General features: G+C 42.6%; 1 protein-coding gene across 12 annotated transcripts in view; it reads left to right on the top strand.

The window, feature by feature from the left end:
* LOC110503044 (neurexin-1a) overlaps positions 1–15,988 on the top strand; it is a 738,556-nt gene that overhangs the window by 454,974 nt on the left and 267,594 nt on the right. For all 12 annotated transcript variants that reach the window (XM_036960888.1, XM_036960884.1, XM_036960883.1 and 9 more), the window contains one exon: positions 150–331. In XM_036960888.1, coding sequence (XP_036816783.1) covers positions 150–331 — 182 coding nt within the window. The remainder of the gene's footprint in view (positions 1–149; positions 332–15,988) is intronic.

Here is a 15,988-nt window from a genome sequence, read left to right as displayed (position 1 = left end):
AGTACAGAGTACATCCGATGAATTTTCTCATCCAACTACTTTCTTTCTGATAAGTGACAATATTATCCTGACTTTAAACTTTACAGAGATAGTGGTCCATTTCAACCTATTAACAACCTAACCCTCATCTTTCTCTCCTTTCTCTCCAGCTGGAACTACTTATATATTTGGCCGTGACGGTGGACTAATCACGTATACATGGCCTCCCAATGACAGGCCCAGCACGCGGGCAGACAGGCTGGCCATAGGTTTCAGCACACAGCTAGAGGATGCTGTTCTGGTGAGGGTGGACAGCTCATCTGGCCTTGGAGACTACCTGAAGCTACACATTGTAAGTCTCTACTACTCTACTCAGCCTCTACTGTTGTCCTACTGATACTCTACTCTACTCTACTCTTGTCCTACTGATACTCTATTCTACTCTACTCAGCCTTGACTCTAATTCACTAGTTTATGTATATCCTAATACACACCCGCAAATATGCTACATGATGATGCAGGTGATGATGATGCTGGTGATGATGATGCTGGTGATGATGAGGATGATGCGGATGCTGGTGATGATGATGATGATGATATCATAACGATAAGGAAAGTTCTACAACGAACTAGAATAATCATGACCTTATAACAGTAATGGATAGTTTAATGATAATGGGGAGGTTGATTCATAGAAGCATCGGTGTGGCTTCAAACTAGTAGTCGCCGGGAACCATTTTTGGCATTTGGCAGGCATCAAATGCGTGCAGTTCTGGTATTAACAAGATGCTACTTCCTGCTTCCCTCTGGTTCGGTTCTGGTCTGTGTATTGTAGTGTCTCATGTGAGCCTTAATCCCGGAGAGCCAAGTCAGAGCCTGGAAGACGAAGCTGTTTTTTTGTGTTTTGTTTTTTGTTCATACTGCTCTGACTTGCCCTGTAATTCTACTGCCTTCTGCCTCCCTGACCCTTATCCAACACCAGCCAACCAACCACTCTCTCTCTCTCTCTCTCTCGCTCTCTCTCTGTCAATTCAATTTGAAGGGTTTTATTGGCATGGGAAACATATGTTTTGAAGTGAAATAGATAATACAGTTTTTTCCAACTGTTTACACAATTCCCTAAACTGCACACACAAAATGCAAAATGCCTCACATCTCCTTCAAAATGTAACACTGCATTCAAAATGCCAGAAACACATGTCAGAATGAAGCATTTGCATCAAATGGCCAACACTGCTTTCATAATAGTACATTTTTGGATATACCATGTAAACACTGTTGTTCTAAATCTTAAGCTCTTTGGTCTTTCATAGGCTTATATCTACATTTCAATACAATGTTTTACAGTGAAAGTAATCGGCTGGGAGGGGTAACAAGTACACTGTAAACACCAATGCAATGTAGAAACAGAAAATAATTATTTTATATTTATATATTTATATTTATTTCTCAATAGCAAGGCTATGCTCACTGAGTCTGCACATAGTCAAAGCTTTCTTTAAGTTCTGGTCAGTCACAGTGGTCAGTTATTCTGCCACTGTGTACTCTCTGTTTAGGGCCAAATAGCATTCTAGTTTGCTCAGTTTTTTTGTTAATTATTTCCAATGTGTCAAGTAATATTTTTTTTTTGTTTTTGCAAGATTGGGTTCGGTCTAATTGTGTTGCTATCCTGGGCCCCTGTTTGTGTTTGTGAACAGAGCCCCAGGACCAGCTTGCTAAGAGGACTCTTCTCCTGGTTCATCTCTCTGTAGGTGATGGCTTTGTTATGGGAGGTTTGGGAATCACTTCCTTTTTGGTGGTTGTGGATTTAAGGGCTGTTTTCTGGATTTTAATAATTAGCGGTTATCGGCCTAATTCTGATCTGCATGCTTTATTTGGTGTTTCACGTTGTACACAGAGGATATTTTTGCAGAATTCTGCATGTAGAGTCTCAATTTGGTGTTTCTTGGTTGGTGAGCAGACAATATACCTCACACCCATAAAGGGCAATGAGTTCTATTACTGATTCAAGTATTTTTTATCCAGATCCTAATGGGTACAGTATGTTGAATTTTATGTTCCTTTTGATTGCATAGAAGGCTCTTCTTGCCTTGACTCTCAGATCGTTCACAGCTTTGTGGAAGTTACCTGTGGTACTGATGCTCAGGTCTAGTTACGTATAGTTTTTTTTGTGTTCTAGGGTGACGGTGTTTTGATGGAATTTGTAAATGTGTTGCTGGCAACTGGACCTTTTTTGGAACACCATTACTTTTGTCTTATTGAGATTTACTGTCAGGTCTGACAGAATCTGTGCAGAAGATTATGATGTAGGTGCTGATGTAGTCCCTCCTTGGTTGGGGACAGTAAACACTTGACATTTCACTTCAGATTCTAGTATGGTGAGAACGGGTGCTGCAGACAGTTCTAGTGCCCTCACCAATTCGTTGATATACAGTTGAAGTCAGAAGATTACATACACTTAGATTAGAGTCATTAAATTTTCAACCAACATTTATTGAAAACAAACTATAGTTTTGGCAAGTTGGTTAGGACATCTACTTTGTGTTTGACACAAGTAATTTTTCCAACAATTGTATCACAATTCCAGTGGGTCAGAAGTTTCCTTACACTAAGTTGACTGTGCCTTTAAACAGCTTGGAAAATTCCAGAAAATTATATCATGGCTTTAGAGGCTTCTGATAGGCTAATTGACATAATTTGACTCAATTGGAGGTGTACCTGGGGATGTATTTCAAGGCCTACCTTCCAACTCAGTGCCTTTTTGCTTGACGTCATGGGAAAATCTAAATAAATCAGTGAAGACCTCAGAAAAGAAAATGTAGCCCTCCACAAGTCTGGTTCATCCTTGGGAGCAATTTCCAAACACCTCAAGGTACCACGTTCATCTGTACAAACAACAGTATACAAGTATAAACACCCTGGGACCAAGCATATGTCATACTGCTCAGGAAGGAGACACGTTCTGTCTCCTAGAAATGAACATACTTTGGTGTGAGGTGGTACTATACCTCACAGTGGTCTGGTTCAGACCCCGATAGTCAATACACGGGCAGAGACCTCCATCCTTCTTCTTAACAAAACTCGAGGAGGCGGCTGATGTGGAGGACCGAATGTATCCAGAAGGCGATATCCAAATTGGTATATTCAGGGGGAATGCGCACAGTGGAGACCTGGTCTGGACTTTCCACCGTAGTCGCACCAAAGTAAACCCCTAAACACCTCCCCGAGCACTCTCGCGACCATCCCGTAAGAGCCCTCTGTGGCCAAGAAACAGTGGGGTCATGACAAACGAACCAGGGTAGGCCTAGCACCACGGGAAACGCAGGAGAGTCAATAAGAAAGAGACTAATTCTCTCCTTGTGACCCCCCTGCATCACCATGCCCAGAGGAGCGGTGGCCTCCCTAATCAACCCTGACCTTAATTGTCGACTATCTAAGGCATGAACGGGGAAAGGAACAGCCCCAGGAACAACGGGGATCCCTAAACTATGGGCGAACGATTTATCTATAAAATTCCCAGCCGCACCTGAATCGACAAGCGCCTTATGCTGGAAATGAGGGGAAAGTCAGGGAAAGTGACATACACAAACATATGTGCAACAGAGGGCTGACGGACATCCTGAAGCAGACTACAGCGGTAATGGTCGATCATGGCCCTGTCGTCCCATCCCGCGCCGGCAGCCAGGGTCCGAAACTCCAGGGCTAACTCCTGGGCGCTCCTCATCCCCTGCCTCAGATGGAATAGGCTCTCACCTGCCGCTCTACCCTTGGGCTCTACGCTCTACCCTCGGGTGAACTCCTCAAACTAGTCCAACGCCGCATCTCCCTCTCTCCACACAGCGTTTGCCAACCAGGGCTTTCCCGGTGGATCGGCAATGGCTAGAAGGCCAGCGACGCCGACTGCCGAACGACGCCCGAAAAAGGAGAGGGACCGACTTTGGCGGAAGTTGTGACACACGAACCCAACAGGAGGGTTAATGATGACGGGTGAGGGTTCCCTTTTGGGAATGACCCCTCCCACGTTCAGCTGGAACGTGGTGCATGGAACGCAAAAATATTCTTAGAAATATTTAACCTCCACACATAAACAAGTCCAATACCTCAAATGAAAGATAAACACCTTGTTCATCTACCCAGCATGTCAGATTTTTTAAATGTTTTACGGCGAAAACACACCACATATTTATATTAGACCACCACCGAAACGAAGACAAGAGGCAGCCATTTTGTCCCAGAAAATATAAAATTATAAAAGCAGGATTAAAAAATAAATAATTCACTAACCTTTTGAAAATCTTCATCAGATGACAGTAATAGGACATGTTACACAGTACATTTTTTTTTTGTTCAATAATATGCCATTTATATCCATAAATGTCCATTTACACTGAATTCATGTTCAGAAAATACTGAAAAATGTCAGCAGAAAATATAGGTAGCGCCGCAAGATAACGTAAATAGACAAACTTTGACTAAATATACATGTTCTACATATAGTTAGAAAGATACACTGCTTCTTAATGCAATCACTTTGTTACATTTCTTTTTAACGTTACAGAAATCGCTCACTATTCAATATTCTGAGACGGCGCTCAGACATAAGCAATATTTCTCCGCTATGTTGGAGTCAACAGAAACACACAATTTCAGCATAAATATTCCCTTACCTTTGATGGTCTAAGTTCAGAATGTACTGGAAGGGTTCATACTTACCCAAAACATTGTTTGGTTTCAAGTCTTGTGTCTTTGTATTAGCATCTGCTAACAATATCAGCTGAAATGCACCCAAAATGTCCTCTGGTCCCGAAAAGTTGCGCATCAAAACTTCAAAATTACATATTATATGTCGACTAAACAGGTCAAACTAAGTGCAGAATCAAGCTTTAGGATAATCTAAACGTACAAAACAATTTTCAATTCAACCGGTCATTGTTAGTGCTGGAACAAAGGAATGGATGGGACCAATTCGCGCCCTAACGCACAGGTATTTTCTCGCGGCACTCACTCAATTCACTCCCATAGGGCCAAAACTCGCGGGATTTGATCGATTAAACGCTCTACTGAATGAGGACATCTAGTGGAAGACATAGAAAGTGTCCCCAGATCCATAGCTGGTTGGGAAGGGTGGGGGCGATCATGTCAAAGTTGCCCCAACTTTCATGATCCCAAAACTAGTTTGGAAGAATGCCTGCCCTGTGAGTTCTGCTATACTTACAGACATAATTCCAACGGTTTTAGAAGCTTTAGAGTGTTTTCTATCCAATAATAATTGGATATATTAGCATTTTTTGACAGATTTTTTTTCAGTTTACTATGGGCACGCAATTCCTCCAAAGGGGGCAGTATTCTGCCTAGCCTTAAGAGGTTTTAAGGAAGGGAAGTTCTTAGCCTTACTGTCCCTACAGTATGTGTTAGGAAGCCAGTCCTCTGTGAGGGGATAGGGAGCAGGACATAGGAAGCCTTGAGTGTGGGGGATGGCTGAGGGGGAGGGGAGAGGGGTGAGAAGGGAGAGGGCTGAGGAAAGGAGGAAGGAGCCTCACATGGTGTGAGCAAGAAGTGGGAGGGAGGTCATATGGCTCCACTAGTAGCAGATGCTCCTGGCTCCGATTCCGTGTGTTTGTGTACCCTGTGCTCCGTCCGTGCTCCCTCCGTGTGGCCTACTGTGACTCCGAGAGCACTTACAGTGAGGAAATTATGATAGGCATGTTATTACTGCAGTGAGGTCAGAGGGCTATGAGAATCATCCCACTCTCTTTCCTTTGTGTGTGTTTGCTTTAGTGTGTGTGTTTGTGTCTCATCCTCCCTCTTCTATACTCCTTTTGCATCAACGGCTGCTCTCAATGCCTCCTTTATGTTCTAGATGTATAGATGTATTACATGTTAATCTGCGGGGTTCCTTAAACACCACATTTCACTGCAGGAAAATAAGAGGGTGAGAGAGTGAGAAAGAGAATGAGAGGAGAGATAGAAGTGAGAGAAAGATGAGAGAGAGAAGGAAATTAGAGGAGCATCGGCACAAAACAAGTTCCAGTGGCCCCTTGGGGACCCACCACAGAGCAGCACAGCTCAACGTGGAAAAAACATGATCAGCAGCAGCAAAACTGTCTCTCAAAGCACACTCAGAAAGCAAATGGCTGCTTAACTCTCTGGGATGTGTGGGACGCTAGCGTCCTACCTGGAAAAAAGCCAGGCAAAATGCAGAGCGCCAAATTCAAATAAATTACTATAAAAATCTAACTTTCATTAAATCACACATGCAAGATAGCAAATTAAAGCTACACTTGTTGGGAATCCAGCCAATGTGTCAGATTTCAAAAAGGCTTTTCGGCGAAAGCAATAGATGCTATTATCTGAGGATAGCACCATAGTCAACAAAGAGAGAAACCATATTTCAACCCTGCGGGCGCGACACACACCGCAGATTTAAAAATATAATTAATGCCTTACCTTTGACGAGCTTCTTTTGTTGGCACACCAATATGTCCCATAAACATCACAAATGGTTATTTTGTTCGATTAATTCCGTCGATATATATCTGTAGAAAAGGCCCATGGAGTTGGTGGAATAATCCTTTAATTCATTGCCATTTACTCAGCTGGGCCAGGGGCACTTTAATTAGGTTAGGTGGAAATGTCCGACAGATCTCAACTCCATAAAAGGAGGAAATTGCCATCGCCTGATCTCGCTGCTTTCTCTTCCTTAACTCCATCTGATCCAGAAGTTATGTGCGTCCATGAATCCACGTAAGTCCACCGACTCTGTTACCTTTCATCTGAATTATCTGTGGCGATCGGGAGAGTGGGCCATTCAGTTACTGTTAATAGTTATTACCGTGGAGCGCGGCTTGGAGCGCACGCTTCAAACATATTGTGTAATGTGAATTGTCAATGATCACGGCCCTACGGATCCTCATAGGCCAATTATGCAATCGATATGGTTCATATGTATTGAAATTAATTATATGTACACATGAAGACAATTGAAAGAGTGAAATGAGAAACGTCATTGTTTGCTAACTGATCGACTTTGATAATGGGGATTATAGATTGTATAACCATTCACTGTTTGTATTCTTTCATAATTTATGATAAATAGTTACGAGCCCAAGTGACTCACGGATGATTACTATTGACTTCTTAATGAACTGGACTGTTGAACTCCCTAAATTATGTTAATAATGAATGATATGATTTGATCTTTGATTATGAATTTGATTGGATACATGTTATTTGTTTCCTTTGTGATGCAGCACAGACTACTCAGTAAATATACCACTTTATGGTTAAAGGAATTCCTGCCTCAGTCTCATCCATTCCTCTGTCACCTGACACCTGACACCTGTTCACCTTCACTGTCAGTCATCCTACCTGTCCAGCTACCCACACAGATTCCACTAATCTTTCAAAATCCAAAATGTCAATTTATTTGGCGCGTTTGATCCAGAAAAACACCGGTTACAACTTGCTCAACGTGACTACAAAATATCTCAAAAGTTACCTGTAAACTTTGCCAAAACATTTCAAACCACTTTTGTAATACAACTGGGTATTAGGTATTTTGTAACGTAAATAATTGATCAAATTGAAGACGGGATGATCTGTGTTCAATACAGGAAGAAAACAATCTGAAGCATGCTTTCTGGTCACGCGCCTCTATCTAACAGTACACTTCAAGTGATCCTCGTTCAAGATGGCCGTACTTCTTCATTACACAAATGAATAACCTCAACCAATTTCTAAAGACTGTTGACATCCAGTGGAAGCGATAGGAACTGCAAGAAGGTCCCTTAGAAATCTAGATTTCCAATTAAAAAGAGAGTGACCTCAAAAAAAAAAAATCTGAATGGTTTGTCCTCGGGATTTCGCCTGCTAAATAAGTTATGTTATACTCTCAGACATGATTCAACACCCTGTGGAAGCCATAGGAATTGCATCCAGGGAGCTAATTTTCAATATGACCTTTCTCTTGCAATTCTAAGCAGATGGTCTTTCAAAAAAAACAATACTGTTAGGTTTTTCTTTGGATTTTCTCCTACCATATCAATTGTGTTATATTCTCCTACACTATTTAAACATTTCTACAAACTTCAAAGTGTTTTCTTTCCAATGGTACCAATTATATGGATATCCTGGCTTCAATACCCACAAAACACCAATCTCAATGTCAACAGTGAATAGTCGACTCCGGGATGCTGGCCTCCTAGGAAGAGTTCCTCTGTCCATTGTCTGTGTTCTTTTGCCCATCTTAATCTTTTCTTTATGTTGTACAGTCTGAAAAATAGCTTTATCTTTGCAACTTTGCATAGAAGGCCAGCATCCTGGAGTCGCGTCTTCACTGTTGACGTTGAGACTGGTGTTTTGCAGCAGCAAAATGTGTGATCTGCTGCCACAAGAAAATTTGGGTCAGAAACACCAATGTAAATATAAACTATCTGTTGATTCCCCCCCCATCATTTGTATATTCTACTATTTGCACACTGTACATAGCTTATAGGACATTTTAATGGAGCTGCCAGTTGAGGACTTGTGAGGCATCTGTTTCTCAAACTAGACACTCTAATGTACTTGTCCACGTGCTCAGATGTACACTGGGGCCTCCCACTCCTCTTTCTATTCTGGTTAGAGCCAGTTTGCACTGTTCTGGGAAGGGAGTAGTACTTCAGTATCTTCAGTTTCTTGGCAATTTCTCGCATGGAATAGCCTTCATTTCTCAGAACAAGAATAGACTGACGAGTTTCAGAAGAAACTTCTTTGTTTCTGGCCATTTTGCGCCTGTAATTGAACCCACAAATGCTGATGCTCCAGATACTCAACTAGTCGAAAGAAGGCCATTTTTATTGCTTCTTTATTCAGAACAAAAGTATTCATCTGTGCTAACATAATTGCAAAAAGGTTTTCTAATGATCAATTCGCCTTTTAAAATGATATACTTGGATTAGCTAACACAATGTGATTCTAAGATGGCGTAGCAGTGCAGACGTTGTTTGTCGTTTTCCCGTGTAAATTAGTTTTTTTTTCGTCTGTTTTTATATATATTTCAATATATTTTCAATCTCTTTTTTCATTTTTAAATTAAATATACCTTCCGGCAACCCGCCTCACCCAATGTGATACAGATCTGCTATTTTGTTTAGACCTTATAGCCAGAACCTTCATCAGAAGCTAACCAGCTAATTAGCTACTAGCTATTTAGTCACTGCTAGTGGCCTTTACCTTTAGCACAGACACAAGCCGCTTTTAGCCTGGATTATTCTTGCCAGCCTGCCAGTCTGCACAGTGCGTTATCAACTCTCTGCATTTTGGACTGTTTTTCTCCACTACAACGCCGGAATCCGCCTGATCGTCACAGCTAGCTAGCTACCACCGAGTGGCCCAGCCCCGAAGCTACACTACAATGACTAGAATCCACTACAATACCGGATTCTTGCCGTAAGCTCTGGACATTTGCATTGGAACATCGCTGCTAGCTAGCTGCTACCGAGTGGCTAGAGTGGCTAACACCCTTGTCCCGAAGCTAGCACGAGTTAGCAACAAGCCAGGCGCATCTCCCGGCGAGCAATCATCTATTGCTATTCACTGAAATTACTCCAGCTACAATACCTCTTTTGCCAAAGAGGTATCGACACGGAGCCCCACTGTTCCATCACGACTGGTCTGCCAACGCAATTCCGTCCGTTATGCCCTCAACCGGCCTTTGCCGGACGTCGGAGCAGACGCTTCTACTAGCCCCAGCCTGCTAACCCTTTTTTTTTATGCCGTGTCTCCCTCGTGCTATCGTAGTAACGACTACCTAGCGGCTTCCCTGCAAGCAATGCAGGTGTAGACGCACGGTGGCTAGGAAAAACTAGGAAGAAACCTAGAGAGGAACAAGGCTATGTGGGGTGCCAGTCTTCTTCTGGCTGTGCCGGGTGGAGATTGTAACAGAACATGGCCAAGATGTTCAAATGTTCATAAATGACCAGCACGGTCAAATAATAATCATCACAGGAAGAACAGTTGAAACTGGAGCAGCAGCACGGCCAGGTGGACTGGGGACAGCAAGGAGTCATCATGTCAGGTAGTCCTAGGGCTCAGGTCCTCCGAGAGAGAGAAAGAAAGAATTAGAGAGAGCATACTTAAATTCACACAGGACACCGAATAGGACAGGAGAAGTACTCCAGATATAACAAACTGACCCTAGCCCCCCGACACATAAACTACTGCAGCATAAATACTGGAGGCTGAGACAGGAGGGGACACTCTAATGTCAGTATGCCTTGTATACTGTGGTTTAGGATAGTTATCATTGTTTTAATTCACAGCGGAGCCCCTAGTCCCACTCAACATACCTCAGATACCTCTTTGTCCCACATCCCACACATGCGGTGACCTCACCCAGCATTACTAGTGCATCCAGAGATGCAACCTCTCTTATCGTTACCAAATGTCTAGGTTTACCTCCACTGTACCCACACCCTACCATACCCCTGTCTGTACATTATGGCCTGAATCTATCCTCATTGTACTCTTCCTATGCTCCTCGGGTGATGTGGACGTTAACCCAGGCCCTGTGTGTCCCCAGGAGCTCTCATTTGTTGACTTCTGTAACCGTAAAAGCCTTGGTTTCATGCATGTTAACATCAGAAGCCTCCTCCCTAAGTTTGTTTTATTCACAGCTTTAGCACACTCTGCCAACCCTGATGTCCTTGCCATGTTTGAATCCTGGCTTTTGAAGGCCACCAAAAATTCGGAGACTTCCTTCCCCAACTACAACATTTTCTGTCAAGATAAAATTGACTGCAGAGATAGCCTGCAAAGCCCTGTCATACTTTCCAGGTCTATGCCCAAACAATACGAGCTACTAAGTAAAAAAAGGAATATCTCTTTAAATAAGTCTCTTACTGTTGCCGCCTGTTATAGACCCCCTTCAGCTCCCAGCTGTGCCCTGGACACCATATGTGAAGTGATTGCCCCCCATCTTTCTTCAGAGTTAAGTATGTTAGGTGACCTAAACTGGGACATGCTTAACACCCCGGCAGTTCTGCAATCTAAGCTAGATGCCCTCAATCTCACACAAATTATCAAGGAATCCACCAGGTACAACCCTAAATCCGTAAACATGGGCACCCTCATAGATATTATCCTGACCAACTTGCCCTCCCAGTACACCTCTGCTGTTTTCAATCAGGATCTCAGCGATCACTGCCTCATTGCCCTCATCCTCTATGGGTCTGCTGTCAAACAACTGGTCAATCACTGTCAAACGCTCCCAAAAAGCTGACTATACTACCGATCGTCGACTTTGGCGATGTCATTTACAAAATAGCCTTCAACACTCTACTCAGCAAATTGCATGCAGTCTATCACAGTGCCATCCGTTTTTCACCGAAGCCCCATATACCACCCACCACTGTGACCTGTATGCTCTCGTTGGCTGGCCCTCGCTTCCGATTCGTCGCCAAACCCACTGGCTCCAGGTCATCTATAAGTATTTGCTAGGTTAAGCCCTGCATTATCTCAGCTCACAATTCACCATACCAGCACCCACCCGTAGCACGCGCTGCAGCAGGTATATCTCACTGGTCATCCCAAAATCCAACACCACCTTTGGCCGCCTTTCCTTCCAGTTCTCTACTGCCAATGACTGGAATGAATTGCAAAAATCACTGAATTTGGAGACTCATATATCCCTCACTAACTTTGAGCATCAGCTATCTGAGCAGCTGTACACAGTCCATTTGTAAATAGGCCATCCAGTCTACCTAACTCATCCCTATATTGTTTTTTAAAAACTTTTTTGCTCTTTTGCCAACCAGTATTTCTACTTGCACATCATCATCTGCACATCCATCATTGCAGTGTTAATTTGCTAAATTGTAATTACTTCACTACTATATCCTACTTATTGCCTTACCTCCTCATGCCATTTGCACACACCGTATATAGACTTTTCTATTCTGAATAAACGTTTGTTTATTCCATGTGTAACTGTGTTGTTGTATGTGTCAAACTGCTGTGCTTTATCTTGTCCAGGTCGCAGATGTAAATGAGAACTTATTCTCAACTGGCCTACCTGGCTAAATAAAGGTGAAATAAAAAAATAAAATAACAAATGAGCCATTGGAATACAGGAGTGATGGTTGCTGATAATGGGCCTCTGCACGCCTATGTAGATATTCCATAAAAATTCAGCCGTTTCCAGCTACAATAGTCATTTACAACATTAACAATGTCTGCACTCTATTTCTGATCAATATTATGTTATTTTAATGGACCAAAAATGTGCTTTTCTTTCAAAAACAAGGAGATTTCTTTGTGACCCCAAACTTTTGAACTGTAGTGTATATTTAATCCACTTTAAATTCAGGCTGTAACATGACAAAATGTGGAAAAGGTCAAGGAATGTGAACACAGTGTACATTCTGAAGGCAATGTGGCTCTGTGCCATGCCAGTGGATGGTCTTTATGGAAGATTCAGTTGTTTACGTTCCCTTTCTTGTAGTAGTCTGCAAAAAGTTTCTCTGGATTGTCCAGGAGGAGTTTATTTTTGTACTCTTTCCGTGCCTTCTCATTTTTTACATCCAAGGGGGTACTGTACTGTGATGACCTCTGTACAGGGGGAAACCATGCAGCAGGGGGCCAAAGAGGCTTCTGAATTTGGGTGGGGGAAGCTGTGAAACTCTGCTGCCGTTGTTGGGCTCACTCCTCTCACTGCGGCGTAAATTGTTCTTGCCAGCTTGGTAGCCTTAAAGCATTCAGTGTTTATTAAGTAACATATTTAGAGATTACTGTAATGTATTTTCAGCATTCTGACGTGCGTTTTTACTGGTCTCTCCTCTTTCCTCTCCTCCTCTCCTCACCTCATCTCCTCTTTCCTCTCCTCTTCTCCTCTTTTCTCTCCTCTTTCCTCTCCTCCTCTCCTCTCCTCACCTCACCTCATCTCCTCTTTCCTCTCCTCTCCTCCTATCATTTTTCCTCTTTTCTCTCCTCTTTCCTTCTCTCCTCTCCTCACCTCATCTCCTCTTTCCTCTCCTCTCCTCCTATCCTTTTTCCTCTCCTCCTCTCCTCCTCTCCTCTTCGCCTCTTTTCTCTCCCCGAGCTATCATAGGGTCATTACTGTCGCTGAGTTGACATGAAACAGACGGCAGCCATAACCATATCATTACCCTATGTATTTATGTATATACATGTTTCCTGTATTGTGTATTTATGTATATATCCAGTATTGTGTATTTATTTCTATATACAGTATGGTGTATTTATTTTTACATACAGTATGGTTTAATTATTCAGCTTCAAGATTACAACACAAAAACAAATACACATCCTCTTCCACATAAAATGACATACATGACACGTATATCTAGTCTAGCCAAATTAAGATTTTACCAATACTGTTGTTTTGTATCCACTTGTTTTGAGGTGAGGGATATTCATGCTATTCATGAGTGTATGTTATTTTAACATGTCTTGACATAGTCTTCAGATTTGTCTCAAAAAGGCAGGCATCATGCAATAGCTAAGCTAAGCAGAATCTCCGTAAAATGTATTGCATTGTAACTGAAAGTGAAATCCTGCAGTACTATTCATTAAATTATGCAGATTATGCTAAATATGGAATTACAAGCTTTAGCCGGCTTCAGGAATATGGAGTAGATTAATCCAGCAGAGTTGGATAAACGGAACAGAATGCATGCCATAGTCAAACAAATATACATCAAGGATGCATTTATATTCATTTACAAAGCATGAATCAGATGTTTTGAAATTCAGAGATGTAGTTTCCCGAAAGGCGTTGTTTATATGTAAACCCTAATATAGTGTGCTGAATATGATGTGGTCTGAAGCATAGAAACATAATGACAAGTATGACCAAAGCCCTTTTGATGACTGTATTTTTTATGAATACTCTACAGAAATATGATATATTTGATTCTATTTCTATGGTAAAGTCATTATGGCTGATATGGCTGTGATGCATTCTGTCTATGGTCTGTGCACTGTTGGAGATGAAAGTAAAAAAAGATTGGGGATGTCTTATTCCAATCTCAGTCAGAAGGAGAAGACATGCGTGGATGATGTTCTCGCTCTCATTCTTCGACAGTAACTGGAAGTCCATCTGCCAACCCAGTGTATTTTAAGCAGCCATTTGCTTTCTGAGTGTGCTTTGAGAGGCAGTTTTGCTGCTGCTGATTATGTTTTTTTCCACACTGAGCTGTGCAGCTCTGTGGTGGGTCCCCAAGGGGCCACTGGAACTTGTTTTGTGCCGACGCTCCTCTAGTCTCTCTCTCTCTCTCTCTCTCTCTCTCTCTCTCTCTCTCTGCAGGGTATGCGTTTATGTGTGCCTTTTTTCCTATACTCTAATTCCTATACTCTCTTCAAAACAAGCAATGTAGGCACTCTTGGGCTAAGGAAGACAGCGGCGGGCTGGCTAGCTGTGAAGTTAATATATTCCGTCGAGCAGCGAAAAGGATGGCGGGGAAATAATGACTTCTCTGCTGGAGTGATGAAAGCAATGCTCCCTTCGGTCTCGCTGCAGCCTTCTATGCTGTGCCTGTGATTGAATACACCTTTAATTGTTGTTTCCTCTCCTCGTCTCCTCCCCTCTTAGTCCTCATTCCTCCCCTCTTTACTCATTCAAACAACCCTGTTTTTTTGAGTGCGGGGCAGACAGCTAGACGTGTTGCTGTGAGAGGGGTTATCGTGGAATTTGCGTGCCTGGGATGGGATGGTCCAGGGTGTTTTTATTGGTCTATAGGGAGGGAATGGGATGGTCCAGGGTGTTCCTATTGGGCTTCAAGGAGGGGGTGTGGGTTGGAGGAGGTGGTTGGGTGCTTGGCTGCATGTGCGTGTTCCTATTGTGGTCTGTAGGGAGTTGTAGTTCTTAACTGGTGTTGAAGACCAATGTGACAGCATAATCCCATTTCAGGAACCAGTTAACAAGAAAGCAAAGGGGATAGACGTGGGGATGTCATTGTGGGGATAGTGTGTCAGCTGTTATGCTGGTCCAAGTTGTTCCTAGGTCTTTAGGGAGGTGAGATGAGATGAGAGGTTGTTTAGTAGTTGTCTGGCTGCAGGTAGTGAAGAGAGGGCTGTGGATGGGAGGATGTTGCTGGTTGGTTGGTTGCTGAGACAGTGAACTGAGTTCCCTGGGCAGGTGTTGTTTAATGGGACCATAGGGGATAGGATAGCATGCCAGGAACCATCTCCTCCACAGACCTGGGATAGCGCTCCTTAGTCTCATCTGTAAAGTCTCAGTACTGTGGTTTATGACAATTTATTAGGCACAGCACACAGACACACTTACAAAGAATTACAGGCACACAGACACACTTACAAAGAATTACAGGCACACATGCACACAGAGGTGAAAACCTCATCTTCCTTCTTGTATTAACCTACTTCACATTATTGATCTAATTTAAGAATTGTAACTTTCTAGGGTCTTTTCACTTGTTTATTTAATTTTATTTGTCGGCAGTATCGGCACATTTAGGGTGATTGATGTTATATTCCCAATATTCTCGCACTGTTCATCGCTGTCCCAGCTGTTGCTATGGTAACGATATATATCTGCACTACAAATCTAGTTTCTATGTCATGTTGTTGGTGATACGCATTACGCTCTCATACCAACTAGTCAGTCAAAATGCAAACAACATTGTATACCACTATAGCTGATAAACACTGTTGCAAATTGAAGTTCAACAGTATATGATTCTTAACGGATACTGTGTATGTGCACGTGTGTGTGTGTGCGTGTGTGCGTGCGTGCATGTGTGCGTGCATGTGTGTGTGTGTGTGCCAGCACAGCACTCATCAAAGGCAGGTTTTTTTAAGACATAATCCATTTTTTCAATGAAAATGCGATAGGAGTTGTGTTATCGGAGTTCTCCTACCCACTTTGCATCTCCCGGTGATGGATCTCTATCTCCCTCAAAACTCGTCCAGTACTCATCCACAGAATACATAAAAGGCCAAACAAACCAAGAGGACGAGTAGTGGAATAGTTATGAGGAAGGAAGGTATA

The sequence above is a fragment of the Oncorhynchus mykiss genome, chromosome 23 (genome assembly GCF_013265735.2).
Source record: "Oncorhynchus mykiss isolate Arlee chromosome 23, USDA_OmykA_1.1, whole genome shotgun sequence".
In the NCBI taxonomy this organism is placed as follows: Eukaryota; Metazoa; Chordata; class Actinopteri; order Salmoniformes; family Salmonidae; genus Oncorhynchus; species Oncorhynchus mykiss.
The sequence above is the reverse complement of the archived record's forward strand: the minus strand, read 5'-3'. Positions and strand labels throughout refer to the sequence as shown.